This window comes from Sinohyriopsis cumingii, chromosome 1 (genome assembly GCF_028554795.1).
Source record: "Sinohyriopsis cumingii isolate HCF-2022 chromosome 1, ASM2855479v2, whole genome shotgun sequence".
Classification (NCBI taxonomy): domain Eukaryota; kingdom Metazoa; phylum Mollusca; class Bivalvia; order Unionida; family Unionidae; genus Sinohyriopsis; species Sinohyriopsis cumingii.
Genome location: NC_142961.1, coordinates 157,049,173 through 157,069,566, shown reverse-complemented (window position 1 = coordinate 157,069,566; position 20,394 = coordinate 157,049,173). Strand labels below are relative to the sequence as shown.

The window sequence follows — 20,394 nt, the reverse complement described above, 5'->3', positions numbered from 1 at the left end:
TCTGTCAAATATTCCGTCTTGGGTAAACACGGTCGTTGTGCCATTTTACCCCACAAGCAATTTAACATCACTTTGGCAAACGACCGCCTGCCTTCGTTTTTCTCGATGTGGTCTAAAGTGATGCCTTCTTGTTCCCGGTATTTCTCTTTGAATTGTATTTGGTCTTCGGGAGTGTGACACCAGGAAGGATAGCCGCTGGCTTCTTGCTTCAGTTTCAAAAAGGCATCCACGTAGTCGGCGAAAATGCCTTTCTGAGTAGGGTCACCCTTGCGGTATTGTTGTGTCTTGGGAAAGTGACAAATTTCGTACACTTCTAACAGTTGGTATCCCATGTCCAGAGCTTTGAACAATTCTACGCTGACCCAGGTTCCCGTCAAGGCCCGTTCTTCCTGGCTGTGCTGACAAGGTTGGTCTTGGTTGCACGTTTCGGCACAAGTACGGCACAATGGAAACATCAGTTTGCCTTGACAATGGTGAGGTAAGACGGGATGGTATAGGTTCGTGGGAGGCAAAACTTTGCACTTGATCAAGCCTTCGTATTGTCGAATGTTTTTCAGGTCGATGTGTTCCGTCAGCAATTGCGGGTGCCCTACGGGAAAGCGACAATATTTGCACACGTAGGGATACAGCGAACACACGTCCAAGTATTTGATTTCTTCTCCTTTCTCTTCGTCGGCTTGGTACAGCAAACAGGTGGCATTGGTCCTTCCTCCGTACAAACTATCCCTCGGGTTCAGCGGGTCCATGAACTGGTAACTTTCCACGAGGCGTTTAAACTCGGGATCGGTTTTCATACGGTGATCGTACTCGTGTTCCCACATTTCCACCACTTGGTATCCTTGCTGTTCTAACTTTAGGCGTCGCTGACAAGTGTCCTGGTACAAGTCTTCCATGGTTCGTTGTAAAAACTGATTTTTAGTGCCACGGTCAGGGTAACAGACGGGACATCCGTGAAATAAGCAACCGTTAAACTCGTACACGATCTTGGGGTTTTCTAAGTCCCAACCATCGACCGAATACGTTCCGATGGTCTTTTCGCCTCCTCCGTTGCGGGCATGCTGAATCCACTTGTCTTCCTTGTCGCACAAGTAATGTAACCAACGTAGGGCTTTGACCGAGTATTGACGTTTGACAAAGTGGGTCGTTTGAGGACTGATGACAGCCACGGTGTTTTCAGGCATGAATCGTTGTCGATACACTAAGGAACACGCTTTGGCAATGGTGCAAGCTTCTTTCAAAGGATCGACCCCTCCGTGTTCCATGAACAGTTCTCGAAATTTTCCACAGCAACGCCGTAAAATGTCCACGTCGGAACGACAATACTTTAACATTTCTTCCTGAAAGTCGAAGGGGTCAGACGCGTGAGCCTGATACCAAGCGTAGAAAGCTTCTCGTTGTTCGGTACGCATGTTGTCGGGGTCGTAATAGTGAGCCTCAGGTAAATGGGGTAGAACGGCGTGTTGATTGGCTTCCGTATTGAAAAAGTGTGGAAAGTACCCTTTAGCCATTTCTGTCATTCCAAACGTTTTAGGCATCCGACTCAAAGGCATGGCCAAGTAACTCATCAAATCTTTAAACTGCACTTGTCCCACTTGCATGAAAATGATTTTGGCTCCGTTCAAAGTGACTTTAGGACGTTCGGTGCCATGTTCCGTATAGTACCTCAAAAGAAACTGTCCATCGTATCCGGAGAAATTGTGAGCCATCACTGTGGCATGACGATGACAATCTCCGTAAAGTTCGATGTCCTCTTGGCTCCACGTCTTGTCGATGGGGTCTAAGACCCATTGGGCAAAATCGGCTAACGTGTTTGGTCCCCGAAAGATTTTTTCACGCCCTCCAGGAATTTTGCTGCAGTGAGGGCAATGACTGAAGATAGGTTCTTGAATGCACTTCTCGCACGCTCGATGAGCCACGCAGAAATTAGGAATGTGAATACCGGTCTCTTGCATGCATTCGAAATCGAAAAAGATGAAATTGCCTTTCTTCTTGTGACTGTCCTCTTTCTCTGGTGGAGGTTGGTATTTTTGCACGTAACATTGGTGTTCCAAGTCCACGATGTGGTGACAAATGTGACATTTCTTTTTTCCTGAACATACGTGTGCCTTGGTACTATTGGTACGTATGCCTTGTCCACACGTAGGGCACAATCTCAGGAGTTGACAAGCACATTTCTGCTGTGAACCTTGCGTCTTCAGATGTTGTTGGTAACAAGTAGGGCTAACAAACGTGCGCAGACAAGTCGAACAAGGCACTGGTTCTTCGCTCAGACAGGGTAAAGAGGCCAAACATCCTGAGCATTTCGATCCACAATGCTTGTGTTGCTCTCGATTACTATAACCATGGTCACATTTCTCACAGTAATAACTGTATCCCAGGAATCCGGTGATACTGGTAATCGTATCGAAATGGTCATCGTGATGATAAACGTGAATGTATTTTCCGTCCTTAAAATGTTGGCCTCGAAACAACAGAGGCCCGCGCATTTCTTGAGGGTGCACTTTTAAGGTGTAGCGTGGAGCTAGGGCATCTTGCAATTTTTGCATCTCAGGAATGCCACAGGGTGTGTCTTTGGACAGGCCAGCTTGTTGCAACAGGAGTTCTGCTTCGTTTCGTTGTTTGGCTCGATGGGAACGTTGAATAGTGTTCCAGGTTCTTTTCCATTCTACCGTGTCGTTCTTGTCGGCATAGGTTCGTCCCACCACGATGGCACGGGCTAAACACATCTGGTCATGAGAGTTGTTAATTCGGACGAGACTCTTTTTGGTGTTGCGAAGGTCGTCCACCAATAACATCTTTTTGCGTCCTGTTCCTTGAGGAGGAGAGACGTGGGTCATGTCCAATGTGGCTTTTCCATCGGTGATGTCAAACTGGTCATTAGATTGTTGCACGTGTTGAATCTTGTCCATGACTTTGGAAGCGGTCAATTCTGCAGGGGTGCTAAACTCGATCCAAACAGGGGATTTCAAACCGTCGTGTTGTATGGAAAGTCTCAAGCGATCGTCTTCTTTGGGTTGACATTGCTGCTTGAGTGCAGTGAGCAAAGAATCCCACACCTCAGTGATGAACACTTCTGCTTTCTCTAACGGCACTTCAGCCTTGAAATCTTTAAACTTCACTGTGTATTTGTAAGCCGTGGTTCTAAATTTTCTAGAGGAGCGCTTTTCCGTCTCTCGAATGGAATAGTACTTTTCAGGGTTGACTAAGGGTGGTGAACTTGGTTTAGAGGGTTCTGATTCTGGTTCACTCATGTCCTCTTCAAAATCACTGGCATGAATTTGTGCCAAGATTTCAGCCCTGGTACGAGGCGATAGATCACGTTTCTGCCTCTTACTTTCTTCTTCTTTCTTCTCAAATGAATGGGATCGTTTCATCTTGAAAGCAAAAAGTCAAATGACTCAAGTTCAAACACCATGAGCTACTTTATAGTCATAGCAGACCAGCGTATATAAAAGGGTGTGTGTCTTATCCTTTCACTATTCATTTCACTCTCAAGCCGAGCACAACGATGGAAGAGACTGACCAGATGGAACGTTTCGTCAGAGCTTTGCGAGGGGTCATTAGAAAATTCTCTTCAGACCAGCCTACGGACTACTCTCCTTCCTTTCGAGATAAAAGTCAAGATACTTGCTATATCTGTCAGAAGAAAGGGCATTGGTCTTCAGAGTGTCCAGACCGTCAAAAAAGAACAAAAACAGGGACTAAAAAAGACAAAAGTCAAGATACCTGTTATTATTGTAAAGAAAAAGGACATTGGTCTCCAGATTGCCCAAAAAAGAAACAAGAGGAGTCAGAAGAAAAGAAGGATTCTTCAGAAGAAGAGAGGGATTCTTCGGAAGAAAAGAGGGATTCTTCAGAGGAAGAAGAGGAAGAAAAAAGACAATTCTATTTACAAGAGGCAAAGAAACAGGAGAAGAAGAAAAGAAGAAGGGAAGAAAATGAGGAAAAGACGGTGAAGAAATTTAAAAAACAGAGAGAGTAAACAAGGAGAAAGAAGAAGTTAATGAACTTTCTATTAAAGTGTTGTGTTGTGAATTGTGAATTGGATTGTAAAAAATGGAGAAAAGAATAAATGAATGATATAAGGTAAGTGTCTTTGAGTTGTGATTTTAAAATAAGAAGCTACACTCACGCACTCATACACAGACACGTACTATAAGGGTAAAATGGGTGAGTTATTTTTTTTTTGAGTTATTGGCAAATTGAAATTGTATTTCTTTTCGAGAAATGTGGGTGGCCCTGAAAAGGGCCTTTTTTTGGTGCAGGGGTGAGTTTAAGCAATCAACTTTAACTGCCTTATGCCTTTGCCACGGCTAAGGCCTACTTCTGGACTGCGTAATGATGATAATGATTGGGTTGAAATCACTAAGGGTGGTACGGTAGGCTTAGTCACAGGGTTGACATGTTTGGCTCGGGAAGGTCGTATTCTCTTCGGTCGTGATAAAGAAGTCTGATACATTTGTTTCAGACTTCTTAACTCCGCTAAAATGTCCAACAGTACCGTGACCGTTTGATTTTCACCCTCTTGTTTCTTTGCTGCTACTTCTTCTTGCTGTTGCTGCTGTTGTTTTTTTCTTACCTCTTCTTCTTGTTGCTGTTGCTGTAGGAGAAAAGCCTGTTCCGCTTCCTTTTGTCGTTGTATAAATTTCTCCAATTCTTCTTTCTGTCTCTGTCTAAAATTCTCCACTTGCGGTAATGAAGAAGGTAACGCAGGTTCCGGAACAAATTCTTGCGAAGAGAGAAAATCCACAAAATCCCAGTTCACCTCTTCTGAAAGTAAGTCCGGGTTCCCTTGGGCAGTCTCCCCTGCTGGTGCACCCCAATGGATCGTTTTCTGAGTTTCCGTCATGTTGAATCACTGTCGCATAGATTGACTGCACACAAGCGCTAGCAAATCTATATTGACTACGTGACGTCACAGACTGCTCTCTTCGGATTGGATGCGACTGGCTGAATTTTGTAACGCGTGTTCGGATTGGTGAATGAACTCAATTCGTTTCAATCCTACCTCTGCCTATAAATAAGCGCCGTTCACTGCATTGATTCACCTGTTTCTCGGAGCCTCAAGATGTGGACCGACGTTCAATCTTCAACCCTTGTGTCAACAATGATGTTCAGGACGGACATGCTCATGTATGTCCGGTCCAAGTGGACTGTTGTTGATAGGACAGATACAAGTCTATGGATGAGGAGAGTTTATATAGAAAGACAAGGATGTCTGAAGAGGGTACTTGTGTATGGACCGGCAGTTAGAAGGAGTTTAAGAAGAAGAAGAAGATGTGAGAGATGCCATCTATGTTAATATTAATATTAACATAAACCCAAAGGCCCTTTTCAGGGCCAGCCATATTTCTCGAAAAGAGATAGTCTTTGAATTGCCTACCCCTTTTTTTAAAAAAAATTTTTTTAAAATTTAAAAAAAAAAATCCCATGTTCCATTCCCCTTGTCCCTAAACAAGCCCAAACTCTATTCCCCATGTTAAATTCCCCTTGTACGTAGAGTGACCCACGATTTATCGCCATGTTAATTCCCCTTGTACGTAATCTGACCCACGATTTTTCGCCATGTTAAATTTCCATTGTACGTAATCTAACCCAGGGGGGGTCTGTAATGCTAATTCCCATTGTACGTAAAGTGCCCCCATTCACTACTCTCTAATGTTGGTTTTATGGTTAGGTTGAACGTGTATTTAGAGAGAACTTTACAGAAGTGTGAATAAGCTTAACGTTTGAGAGTGTGCAGTATCGCAACAATAATTGAGCCAATCTGCTGTACTGCATCCTGTTCATCTCTTTTATAACGATATTTAGTATGTCTTGCTGAATGTCCTGCCGACTAGTGATTCGCATGCTTGATATAAAGCAGGATTTAAAAAAGAAATAGTGAATGACATGTTTAACGTTATTAAGCATCTTAGCTTTTAGTAGGATGAAAATGCATACTGTAGCAATTTGGACGGTCCTAGAAAGGTCTATGGCACAAGAGGTTCCTGTAATTTTATTTTAAAGCATCTATTTCCAGAAAATGAATCATAACATATACTGTTTAATAGATAGGACGTGTTCCGTTTTTGTACCCAACATAAGTATAAATGTCTTGGTGCATATAAACTTATGAACGTTAGTTACAGCTACTCCAGTTGGTATCGCAGAATACTATATTCTATACTACTGTATCTGTACTATCTGTACTATTTGAACTCTGTATTATGTCAGTTATCTAGCCAATGTGTATTATCTATAGTATACGTATCATTTGAAATTATAGTATGGAAAAATGACTCAAAGGTCAGCAGTGGACATCTTAGTGAAGAAGAAGCGATGGTTGAAAGAGTTGAGAAAAGACAAAAATATCACAAATGTAAAGAATGTACATACGATATCGATATAGTTAACGTGCTACTAAACGGATACTTTCAAATGTAGATGTACTATGGAGGATACATTTAGTTCTTTATAAGAGCATCATAAAACAAAGCTCATTTAATGTTTCCAAACTTATTCCGGAGGAGAAATTGATTGGGAAACATACAAAAGCAACTGCAGAAGGAGCCAATAAGGTAATTGATAGCGCAAAACAGTCTTTTAGAGACAAACATGGTCAGTTAAGTCAAGGGAGTAACAAAACTTGACTGCATTAGATATGTTGGCTCTACGGTAAAGAGCGAAACCCCACTTACCTCTCTCATAACTCTCCCATATCTTTCTCATTCCTCTACCATACATCCTCGATACTTCACTCTCTGCTTTCTTCCTTGCAATAGTTTCAGAGGAAACCTTGAAAGTATTTTGATTTGTGCAATATAAAAATGGATACTAGATTGAAACAACCGCTAAATACCCTGATCATTATTTAGCAGCTAAACGCCCATTTTACATATATTGGTACATACATCCTCAGAAACATTCATAACTTTTAAGCGCAAGATATATTCTTCACGCACATAACAATATGTATATAATAATAATAATAATAATAATAATAATAATAATAATAATAATAATAATATTTAACCTGAAGATCAAGGACATTAAGAATGGTATGATTTAAATGATCGAGGATAATATAAATATAAGGAAAACGTGTACGGTTGTATGCAAGTTTTGAGACAGAATAGATGCAAGTCTGTCAAACATATCTGCTTAAATGGATACTACGGGTGCTAGTTTATCAGTAGGTGAAATTTCTTTTTTCTTGACTGACATCAATATAGAGTTTAAGATCTTAGGTCTGTATCGAGCTATGTAGTATTAGCATTTCTTATGCTCTGAATTACATAAGATCTACATGTCCAACGCTTGAGAGATTTATATTATCATGGGAATAACGTTTGTCATCAAACGTTGATAATGCAGCCAAATTCATCATCATACTTAATACTGCATGCTCTTATAAACAAATTGTGTTCATACTTTTCTCAATATGAATAATACATTTATTCTCTATATACAAGTCTAGAACCTTGTTGAAAATATCAAAAAGTGATATTAATCACTAATAAAGTACCAATTTATGTCTGTCATTTTGTAGCATATCCTTGTATAACGTACCAGCTTTAATAGTTGGCAAAGTGAATACTAAACTGCATAATGTAGTAGGCAAAGTGTATGATAAATGCAGCATTATTGCTTGACTTAACAATTTAATGCAGAAGCGAAGATAAATAGGTTTTTATAAGCTAAACCTCTTTCATTTCGTACTTACCACTACCAAGTCGTCATCAGTGATTAGTTTCATTGCCAGTAAGATGTCTTTCTGGTATATGGATCAATGTCTCATGTCTTAGTTTTAGTTCTCTTCTGCATATTTTCCATCCGTTTTCCAGCTACAGCATAATTCATGAATTGTAAGAGTATAAATGTAAACTCACGTGTAGCTTTTGCCTTTACATCAGTATTATAGGGCCATAACATTAGTCCCTTGTTAAACACGATGGCTTTATAAATCTGTTTTAAACATGTTGGATATATATCTCAAGATGACGGAAGTTAATAACATACCGTTCGCTATCTTCGATGTATATAATTGCTTGGGTACTGTTTGCTTCTACCGCTCTGGTGGCGTAGTGGTTAGAGCGTCCGCTCCGGATGCGGGAGGCCATTAGTTAAAACCCTGGCCGAGTCATACCAAAGACTTACAAAAATGGCACTAACAGCTGCCTCGCTAGGCGCTCGGCATTAAGAGGTTAGTGTTAGGACTGGTCGGACTGATGTCAGGATAATGTGACTGGGTGGGACATCATCATACATGTCTGAGGCATGATGCCTCAGTGCTAGGCATCTTTAAACTGCCACACTGCAGACGTCGTAGCGATATGACTGGAAAATTGTTAAAGATACGTTAAAAATCTAAATCACACACATACACACACACACACACTGGTTGTTTCTAATCCTTTCCAGCATCTACAAAGATTTTATCTGTAAATGTTATATCTGTTTTTCAGTTTGTGATATTAACTTTTCAACGGTTAATGTCAGGTCTTTAAAATAGCCTTGACATGTGTGAATACTGCCAATCGACTTCTACTTACCACATAACGTAATTGCGTTCGTCCATGACACACAATTGTCTTTTAAGACTTTAGTCTTTGTGTCATTAATTAGCCATACAGTTGGTAACAATCTAGATACACAATGACATGGTTTACTTTATATATCACATACATGATTTTCATAGATATTCCACCTACTAACATGAGACAAATAGAAATTGGTTAACATTTATATCTCTACTCTAATGACTTTCAAAGATGCCTTGTGTGCCGAATCAGGAGTACTGTGCTAGTTTGCAGCACCCAGCTTTTAATTCTTCAAAGATGCATTTCGAGACCCTTATCAAATATAAGGCACAGTAACAGTGTGCTTTGATGTATAGTTGTCGTGTGGGTCGTTTATGGTGCATAAATTGAAGTTCCGTTGTCACAACGTTAACATCTTGATAGTCTGCTTGTGGGATGGCACTTTTTATGACGAAAAAAATGCACATAAGGACGGAAAGATGTCATCAGATCTATCAAAGTTATTCATATAATTTGTAAGAATATATATCTTTCCTCACATTCTTTTTGGCTAAAAATTGTTTTGTTTCTATAAATGTGACATCACATAATTAAACTTGTAGCCAGCTCTTCCAATGATTTATTCATTACACTATACCTATCTAGGAATCAAATTGACTTTTGAGTTCGATTTTGACCACAATATCAAACAGATGTATGAGAGAAAAATGAGAAAATTATGAGAGGTATGTGAGGTTTTGCCTATTCCCGTAGAGATCCAAATTGTATACAGTCGACCATATACTCTCATGACTCTCTTGATATGTTGCATCTAATATGTATTGGTGAATGGATATAATAATACAAAACATTTACCATCTTCACGGTTGAAGATCTTGATGTAGGAAACGAGGTACTCCCTGCCAAGGTTCACTGACCATGAAACGTTTTGAAGTTTTGTATTAGATTCAGTAGCTGTACAGGATCCGTCAATAAATTTACCAGATTTGTTTCCGTCAACGGCCAAATCTGCTCCATAGCTTTTAGACTCATCCATATAAACTGAGCTTTGATCGGTTGATTTTCCTCGTGCTATGTTTAAGTCTGAAAATATAAAAGCAGAAAATAAACAGGCAATAAGTATTACTACTTGCAAAAGTCCAAGCTACTTTTATGATATTTGTTATAAACACATGGCACATTTAATATGATCAAAACAAATCGAATAAAAGTAAAAATTTATTAAACTTTGATACGATTTGATTAAATGAACTGGTCGCGTCAACGTATGAGAATGTAATCAGAAATTATATATATATATATATATATATATATATATATATATATATATATATATATATATATATATATATATGCGTGTGTGTGTTAATATTCCGAGTACGTTAATTCAGTTATTTTACAGAAGTATGCATATGTGCACGTATGCATAATGTATGTATGTGTGGATGGATGGATGTATGAATGGACGAGTAAGTAGAGCGAGGGATTTAAGTTTATATAATATATATATATATATATATATATATATATATATATATATATATATATATATATATATATATATATATATATATATATATAAATTATAAAATAAACAACACCAACACGTAGAATGTGTGACCGGTTTCGCTTTAATGCTTCATCAGACTGAATTCAAACTGAATTCAATATCATTGCTTACGTCATTAAACATGTTGTTTCTAAGTGATCAATGAAATAAACAATGATATAAACAAGATGACGTCAGTAGTGAATGGGGGCACTTTACGGACAATGGGAATTAGCATTAAAAACACCCTTGGGGCACTTTACGGACAAGGGAAAATTAACATGGAGAAAAATCGTGGGGCACTTTACGGACAAGGGGATTTAACATGGGAATAAATCGTGGGTCACTTTACGGACAAGGGGAATTGAACATGGGAATAAATCGTGGGTCACTCTACGGACAAGGGGAATTTAACATGGGATTTTTTTTTTAAAAAAATTTTAAAAAATTTTTTTAAAAAAGGGGTAGGCAATGGAAAGGCTATCTCTTTTCGAGAAATATGGGGGCCCTGAAAAGGGCCTTTGGGTTTTTTCTTCTTCTTTTAACTTCTTAACTTCTTCCACCATCCTCTTATTTTGTCCATCATTCCTTTCTTCTTTTTCTTTTCTGTTTCCGGCAACCAGTCCGGGTGACCCATGGCTCGGAACTTCTCTTGGATTTTCATCCAGTTTGCATTTAGTTTCTCTAGTTCTTCCTTTTTCTTTCTATTTTCTTCTTCTTTTCTTTCCTTTGACCACTTTTCTTTGATCTTCTTGACCTCTTCGGTCAGCACATTCCTCATTACTTCTTCCGCTTTCTTAAGCTTGTCTAAGCCCCACTTCACAAAAGACCAATCTGTCCATTCCACAATGTCTTCTAAAAAACACCTTACACTTGTCACATAAACTATCGCTTCTTTCAACTTACCCACTTTCACATACGGTGGGTTAATTAAACCTCTGATTCTCTTCTCCTCATCCTCTATCATTTCTTTTACTATATCGATGGCTAAGTGGAGGCTGGTTACTTGTCTTGAGACGAAGTCTTTTGTCACTGCATGCCTCCATTCCTGTTCAAGCCTTTCTGCTACATTCAATCCATCCACCATCCAATACCAACTTCCCATAAGGTTGTTGTACAAAGCTGAAGCTGCTGGCATCTTCTTGTTTGCTTATTCCGTAGAATGGGCTCCAATGGCTAACACTGTTAGTTTTATACTTAAAGCGCGAACGTGAAGGAAAACATCCCCCTACTTTCTCATTTCATATAATCAAACCCTAACTATACTCTTCACATACGCTAAGAAACCCATAATCTACTATTCACACAAACATACCTGAGCTCTTACAAACACAAACACACAAACACACAAACTCATACCCTCACACTATCTTAAAAAAGAGTTAGTGTTTATATACACACTACTCTACCTACTCACATTGGCAAATTGATCGTTATTTCTTTTCTAGAGTATTGGGTAGCCCTGAAAAGGGCTGTTTTTTTAAACTCCAGATGCACCTATCTAATGGTTGCACCTTCCTGGCCTGGCGCCACACACGCATCTTCTTCCCCAGTCTTCTTTCACCTTTCTTCTGGGAAGCGCAGAGGGAGGATGATTCGCTTCAACACCCCAATCCTCTGTCTCGGGAATATTGAACGACATCCTCTCTTCTCTTTTCTTTTCCTCTTCTTCCCTCTCTCTTCTATCCTCCTCTTCCTTCTTTACTCTTGCTTCTTCTACTATAGCCTCCGCTGATAGTTCGTTTACTATGCGCCTGGCATATTCCAGGTGCATCTGGAGTTCTAACAGTTTCACTATTCTGCTAGTCATTCTTCTGGCTGTGTTGATCAATCAACAAGGGTAGCTTGACTGCCGAACGAGTTTCAATTTATACTGAAAGCGCGAACGTGAAGGAAAACATCCCCTAAAAACATAAAATTCATCTTACCTAGATCATGACCAAAAAAAAAAAAAACAACAACGCGCGGACCTAAAAGAAACACTCGCTCACTTTTTTATGCTACCCATCACTTCAATAGACTATCCACATACTCAAAGCAATCCAATCTAACCCCAAATATACACCTCAAGCAGCCCAAAAAAAAACAAACTAACATCATTTTAATCTACTATCCACACCAACCTACTTTATCACTTACACACACAATAACACACCAACACATACCCTCAAAATTTTTAAAGAAAGAGTTAGTGTTTATTTTCACACTACTCTACCTACACACATTGGCAAATTAATAGTTATTTCTTTTCTAGAGTATTGGGTAGCCCTGAAAAGGGCTGGTTTTTTTGTTTTTTTTTTTGCTATGGCATTCTTTTTTAGTTTCTAAGAATGCGATGTCCTCTGAGGATAGACTTTCTGGCAATAGGTCTGCTTCTTCGGAAAGAGAAGAAGAATTCTTTGGTGTCGATACGACAATCGACAAAGCCTCTGTCAGCTTCAGGTTGTTGCTGCTGCTGCTATTGTTGTTGCTGCTGTTGCTGCTGTCTCTGAAGTCTGTACTTCTCTGTCCATTCTTCTTTCTCCTTGTTCATTTCTTCTCTGAAGAGCTCTTCTATCAGGTCTTCAGTGATTTTTAACATTCTCACATTCTCTATTTCTTCTGGCTTCGGTATCAGACTGTGTCTGACCCTATGCAAATTCACGTAGGCTTCGTTGAGCTTAGCTAGTTTGGAGCACATCTTCGTAGGAGGATGAGTCGACAATGGATGGTTAGACTGGAAACAACCCCGGTTCTTAAAGTGAAAGCGCGGACGTGAAGGAAAACATCCCCCACACGGTTTTCGATTCGCAACGTTCAGTGATTGTCATGAGAGGGATAGTAAGAAATGAAAGAGCATCAATTCAACATTCTTATAGCTAAACAAAAGACAAAAGCATTTTTTCAAAACACAACATTTTTTATTCAAAAATCACTTAACACTAAACAACAACTCTAACATTTTTAACAATAATCCAACACTATAACATCAAACAATTTTTTCAAATCACAAACATTTTTTTCTCAATTCACAATCTACTTTAAACAGGGCTGACAACGTTGTGAATGAAATTGTGATTTCCACTGTTGGAAATCATTAGGCCATTGATGGACACTACGTTTCCTAGCTTGAGACAAAAGATAAACATAATGGTCACAAAACCATCGATCTACTTTCACATCATTTCTAGCAGAAGAACGAGGATCGAAATGAGTCACTAAATGTTCTAAGGAATAGCCCAGGCTCCGATGATGCAGAAAATACACACAGTACTGTCCACACACCAAGGAATCTGTGCCTTGTAATTTCACGTTATTGAATCGGGTAGTCTGAGCATTTCTTCTCATAAAGTCAATGATATCGTCTTCCAAAGGGGGCAATCCGTACGAATCGAAATATTCCACACATCCTTCTTGAGGAAAGTAGACGGCTACCCAGTGGGTTCCTGGGAGATGACTGTCGTCCGTGTTGATCACGTAAGCTTGATGGTCTTTAGGTTTGCGATGAGGGAGTTCATCTTTAGCACAGACGACGGGATTCCAAGAAGACGTATACGAACTGTGGTTCAAAAGGTAATAAAGTTCCCAGGTATCCATTGTTTTGTGTTTGTTTTTTTCTTCTTCACAGGTAATAATACGTTGTCAATTCGATCCTGACTTTTTGCTTGAAAATGTCTGAGGAATAAACGGTTATTCGTTCTGTTTCCTCACTCTGATTCAGGAGAGCTTCGATACGATGGATCTCTTGAGTGGTTAATGGTGGACAAGAATGTTCACGCAAGTCTTTATACCACTGGTGCAACACGTCTTCGTTCGAGATGAGACTCCAAGCTTCGTCCAGATACTCGTCCAATTTTTCTTCTTGACTTAACATCAGGCATTTATCGTGTTGAATTTGACTGGGATGATCGTTTTGACATCCATAGCAATTTTTCTTGATCAATTCCGTCATTTTGTCGACCAAGTGTTTGGCAAAACAGGAGACTAAATGGGCTTCTTGTTCTGGCCATCTCGACTTCATCATGACAATTTCTTCGTCTTGGGATTCTCCTTCCACGGTCTCCTCACATTTCATGTCCAAAGTTTCTTCACTTTGTAAAGAGGGATAACAGTCTTCCATGGCTTCTAATAATCTAGAATGACTTCTCTCAAACTGTTGATTTCTATGGTATTATCGAATTCTGCATACAGGATGACGTTCACTGTCTCTGGCAGAGGATTTGCAAACTGAAGTTCCACACGAATCTGGCCGGATTTTATAGGGTGGAAATGTCCCTCGTCGCTGCCTTGGTCTGGAGTGAAATCAAACGCCCACAAAGCATAGCCTCCTGCATAATCTTCGTACGTAATACCGTGACTGGTGTTGGTTCCTAACTGACCGGTGGCTTCGTACAAGGACAAGTACGATCTCAAATAATTCTTCTCTTTAAAGTCAGGTTCAAAAGGTCGGGTACACAAGGTCTTACCATCGCGACTGACTTCGATCTTAGACACGTCAAAGTGTTCAAAGTTGAAAGGATTTTTATCGGCAGCTCCGTTGAAGGCTGTATTCTCGACCATACCAACGATCAAACGTTTGGGTAACTGTCCTTGAAACAGATGATCTTCGATCATGGATCGCTGTCCCTTGGGAATGGTGAAGGTTTTCACTTCCACGCGTCGTATGGGATATTTGGCGGTCGTTCTGCTCAACGTCTGACTGATGTCGTTTCCCACTTTAGGTAACACTTCCACACGGCGTACGTAGAGTCTGGCTTCTAGGATTTTGGTTTTGTACTCGTCAGCATTACCCAATAAATGGAAAGCGGTACTGCTCCGATTCAGTCTCAGGCGAACATTCACTCCGTTTAGCAAATATTTCTCTTGCAACCACATGTCCAAATGCAAACGGTCCATCAGTTCTAAACTCTGTCCATCTTTGATTCTGTCTCTTCGTTCTATAAATCCCGCATTGTTTTTTTTGGCTGTTGTATCAGTTTCGAATGTTTCAAACTCGTCTGCTTCGTCAGCTTCCCATACCACACAGGAATTGAGATGAGTGTTCTTGGCATCTATTCCGTACGTCAAGAGATTTTCCAGGTAGGCACGATAAGGGTAAGTATCCATGCTGCTACTGACCAGTTTGTTATTCAAGTACAAGTCCACTCCACTGAACAAGGAATGCATGAAATTGTTGACGGGAGCTACTGCTTCAGTGTCTATAGGACCTCCAGTCTTATCTAGAATTTTGACTTTCAGGTACAAGTAACTGCTATTCAGATCGATGTAATCTTCGGGCTGTCCTTTGATTTCAAACTCGATGGGAGCGGAATCGGTCAATGAGGAGACGGGGTGAAATTCCACCCACTGAGATTCTTGCATGGTCATCATGGTGGGGGGCATGGCAAACAGATCCAGTTCCGTCTTGGAACAAGCGCAAGACTCTCGGTGCATCATTTTTTTGTTCTGTGTCTCAATAATCGAAAACGTCTAAGTCTCGAACGGTTCTTCTTTTCTTGGCCTTTCTCGCTTGAAGTCTGGTGAAAGGGTGTTTTCTTCTTCTTCGTCTGTTTCTGCCTTGTCCTTGCTGAATGCCTGACTCGGTAGCGTGCAGGGCATTTATAGGTGTGTCTCGTCGGCCCAAAATGTCTTTTCCCGTTTGCAGCAAGACATTTTTGCCTGCCCTCATGAAGGCTTCTTTAGGGTTTTGTTTGTCGATGATGACATTTTGGAGAAATTCTTTGCCTTGCGTCAGTGCCGCATCTTTCAAGGCGTGCAATCCTCGTGTCATCATCGGTTTCAACACTGGGGCCACCGAACGAAAGGCCGATTTTAACATGTCTCCTAAACCGTGTCCTCGCTGTCGAGCCACCCCTTGGTACACTGGATACATGACTTGCTTACGAGTCGTGAGAGAACCGTTTTCGAAAATGGAGTTTCACCGTGACTTTTCCTTTGGTGAATGGAATATTTTGTCCCAAATCTCCTTTTATAGTAATGTTGACCGTGTCCAAATACGACTTGCTGACCGGCAAATAGTGAGGATGGACAAATTCGCGGTGAACGTGATAAGTGTTTCCACCTTCCTCGTCAGCGTTTGTGGCAGAATCCACTTTGAAAGGAATGACACGTAGTAACGGTACGGAGGTGTGTCCCACCACGTTGTACTCCACCACATCGGAGTACACGAAGATCAAATTCAGTCCTTGGTTCAGTTCTACCGGGAAACGAAAATACCTGGCAAAAGAGTCGTTGTCATGAATGACTGGTAATTCGGGGCTTTTTTTTGTTCTCCTGTCTTCCTCAGCTCCACGTCACCGCCCAATATGTCAAACAATTCAGGACAAAATAAGAAAGACATGAATTTTTTGGACCCCTCAGAAAATTTCATCAGAAAGCGACGAGCTATTTTGTGGTATTCCAGGGTGACACTTTTTTGGACATTACTCAAAGCTTTATGGAACACGCCATTAAGCCTGGAGGCTATGGCGCTGACCAAATGATGACCACTGAAATAATAGCCTGGGAGAATGAACAAGTTGTAGGTGGTTGTTTTAGTTCTGTCATCAGAGGTTTTATTGGTATATGTGCCAATCTTATCCAACTCATCTTGCAATTGTTTGTCATGAACTTCCACCTTAAACCAATTTTGCTGGGCAGTGATATTGTGGACTTGGGTTGGGTGAATCATTTCCACTAAAGCCACTTCCCAATGGGCTTCGTGATCTAAGGGGATGGCTTGAGGTAATTTGGCCGTGTAACAGCACAACGTGTTGTTGGGAAACACCTCCATGGAACTGTCACTGGGTAAGGTTAAGTAAAATTGGTTTTGGTGACTCATAATTCCAGAGTTCTGTGGCTGTCCGAGGGGATATTACTGGATGTCAGAGGCGTGTCTCCACCCAAAATGGGGTTCTGGTTGTGGTTGTTGGAGTGGTGACTGGCACTGGCACTGGACACAACGTTCCCGTTCGAGGAGAATTTCAGGGAGGGATTGGGAAGCAGGTAACCGATGCAACTGCTCAATAAAATGGTCCACAATTGTTTGTCTCCTTGTTGCAAACTCAAATTGGCGATGGCTGCCCCGATGACACAATACACCACGAAGATTTGGCAGAAAAAGACGATTTGCGTTTTAGGCACACGTTCTCCACACCACACCCACAAGGGTTGTTTTTGTAAATCTTGCACAGAAGAACTAGGGGAAGAAGGACTGGTCGACGTAGCTGCGTCTGCTGTGTGAAAGGGCATGATGGTCACTTCTTCTTTTTATAGTCGATGACTTGCGAAGCGTCGATCCAAGAATCGAAACTGGGTGGATATCCTTTCCAACGTACTTTGACTTCTTTGACACGTCGTTTGCCTACTTTACGGGTTCTGCGTTCGAGAATGCTTTCGATGTCGTACACGTCGTCTTCTTTTTTGGTGACACGTTGTAACTCGGGCAAATAAAACGTTCCTTTGAGTACTTCTCCGTTCATGTCTTCCAATTTATAGACGGCAGGATGACGGCCATGCACTCGTCCAGTGACGCGAAACAATTCGTTCGTCCAGTTAGGTAAGTAACCTTTGTCGAAAGTGCGTTTGGTTTTGCCAATGCGCACCCAATCTCCTACGGCCAACTCTCCACTTTTCTTGGGGACAGCCCTCGTCGGGGACGTACCGAACAGGCGCTCGAACACCAGCACTTCGTTGTCGGGAGTCACGTCTTGCGGGGCACGTCCGATGCTTCGATGGTAAGATTGGTTGTACGCTTGCACCAGGTGCGGTAAGATGTCGATGTACTTCAGAGTGTGGTGATGCGTAAAATATTTCCACATGCGTTCTTTCAAAGTGCGTTGAAAACGTTCCACGATGCTGGCTTTGGTTTCGGGATTCTCGGTGGTAAAAAAATGAATGTCACGTTTCTTTAATTCTTTTTGGAAAGCTTGGTTCAGAAATTCGGTGCCTTTGTCCGTTTGCCATCGAAGAGGGTGACGACCGCTTTGTTTCAACACCCGTTGCAGGGCTCGCACTAACTCGCTGCTCGATTTGGAAGTCAAGGGCACGACCCAGGCAAATTTGGAAAAGACGTCGATGACACAAAACAAATATTTGTAGCCACGATTGTAGCTGGCCAAATGAGAGACATCGGCTAAATCGGCTTGCCATTGATGATCGATGCCTTCCACTCGGGTGCGACTTCTGGCAAACTTGCGTCGAATGGGTTTGTGTAAAGTGTAGGTAGCTTGTTCTTGTAACCATCGTTGCACTTGAGGTAAACGGAGACTTTTCAGTCGCGTTTTGGCAGCACGATACAATTTTTGAACTCCTGCGTAACCTGCAGGATGGGAGGGATCGTAGTAAATGCTAGCTAAGACTTTTTCCATTTTTTTTGTGTTGATTGGTGTCTTAATAAGGCACCCACTCTTGGAAGAGGCTACTCTTTTTCTCTTGGGGTATTTTCTTGGATTGCAAGGCTTTGCGTGTGCGGCCAGCAATAGGTGTCGAAGAGGAGGAGGATGTCTGAGCAGGGGATATCGGTTCTTGTTTCACTTCTGTCTTCACTTCTGTCTTCACTTTCTTTTTCTCTTGTGAGGAAGAAGGGGTCGCCATCATCTTTTTAATCCATCCAATTCTGGAGGTAGGTGGTGTTGTTAACTTGCGTACTTTTTCTGGTGGAGTTTGAAACCCTTCTTCTTCTTCTTTTCCTTTTTCTGTCTTGGTCACGGGTACTGGTGGTACTGGTACTGGTACTGGTACTGGTGATGGTGCTGGACTTTTCATCAAAGTCTTAAAATCTTTCAGAGTGGGTAAAGCTGTTTCGTCTAAAGCTTTCTGGTGAAAGAGTTGCAGTCTTTGCAAGAGTTGACCGTACTTTTGCGATTTTTCTGTTTCGGACAAATCTTGGCGATCCAGCAAGGATTGCAATTCGTGTTGTAACTGGGACATTTCGCTCAAATTGGGATTGGGAGGTAAATGCGGGGTGCGTTGTTCTTGCCACCGATGGTATTCCATCCATCGTTTGTAAGGCACTAAAGCTAGTTTTCGTCCTTCCATGGGGTTGTCAGGGGTGAATTCTGAGATCTTGGGACTTCCGAAGGCCTTTTTATCTTGCTCCCATCAGTCCTCCCAACATGGTTCCCAAGACTCCTTTCAGTATGGGGCCTAACAAGAGAGGTAAAATGCCTCCACGTTGGACCAACATCTTCTTTTTTTGACGAATGGGAATTTTCTTTTGAACCATTTTCCGAAGAACGTGACGATGTTTGCCTAAGCATTGTTTCTGTTGTTTGGACAAAGGGATCGTGCCTTTCAAAACGTTCAAACAACATTCGCACACGGTATCGATGACCTCTTTGGAGGCTGTTTGAATGAGTTTTTTTCGTAGGGGTGGAGAAGCTTTGGACAGGACAGATAACAGGTCCCCATGTTTGGCTAAACGTGGTGGTAGTCCTTTTCTTTTCTTTCCTTGGGGTTTTCTGGAGGGTGACATCTTTGAGTCTTTAGGAGCACCTAAAAACACTGATACCCTACTCGGTCACAGGCCTTTTTTATACTGGAACGCGTCGCCACTGATTGTCTTTACGTTTTATCAGTTTGAGGACAGGCATGACACGTCGTACAGGGGTACGTAACGGACTAAATCGAGCCAGTTCTTGCTTGGACAAATCCAGTAAACTTTGTAACATGCCCGATCTTTCTTGAACTTTGATTTTGGGAGAAGGTACTTTGTGAGCAGCAGCCACTGCCGCTAAATTGGAAGGTCCTGCCACTGGGGAAGTTCTTTTGGGGGTCATCAACGGAGAAGTTCTTGGTGTAACCAACGTCTCCAAGTACTCTTCAGTTCCTGGTGACATCAACGGAGAAGTGGACAAACGTGAGGCTGCCGGAGACGTTGTGGCAGGTCGTGGCTTGCGAGTGTAAGGTTGCGTCCTGGCCGAAGTGCCTCTCTTGCGACTAGTTTTCTTCTGTGGACTTTTCTTTTTCTGGGGACTTTTTCTCTGTTTCTTTTTCTTGGGGCTTCTTTTCTTTTTCCGGGGTGATGGTGGTGGTGTCTGGTAAGAGGAGGGTCCCGCCACTGGAGAAGTTCTTCTTGGGGACTTGGTCTTTTTCTTTTTCTTCTTGGGGCTTCGTTGGACTTTTGTCTTGGGGATAACTTTGGGGGCATTAGGATCCCATCTTAAGAGTGAGCGAATGATGACCCCTCCTAGAGTACCGCTCCCTCCAGGTTTCAAAATGATTTGTTTTTTGGTTTGAGTGTCGATGCGGGGATCGGCCAGTTGGACCAAAGCGACTTTGTTTCGATCGAAAAAGCGTTGGGTTTGATGAGGAATCTGAATGATTCCTTGGAGTAATTGACGTGCCGTCACCGTGAACCATCGT

The 20,394-nt window shown here is 41.5% G+C and overlaps 1 protein-coding gene across 5 annotated transcripts in view; it reads right to left on the bottom strand.

The window, feature by feature from the left end:
- The window catches only part of LOC149808212 (receptor-type tyrosine-protein phosphatase epsilon-like), a 186,642-nt gene that overhangs the window by 117,094 nt on the left and 49,154 nt on the right, over positions 1-20,394 (bottom strand). For 4 of the 5 annotated variants that reach the window (XM_089974912.1, XM_089974938.1, XM_089974922.1 and 1 more), the window contains one exon: positions 9,378-9,605. The exons of the other annotated variant lie outside the window; for it this stretch is intronic. In XM_089974912.1, the coding sequence (XP_089831038.1) occupies positions 9,378-9,605 (228 nt within the window). The remainder of the gene's footprint in view (positions 1-9,377; positions 9,606-20,394) is intronic. 5 annotated transcript variants of the gene reach the window in all.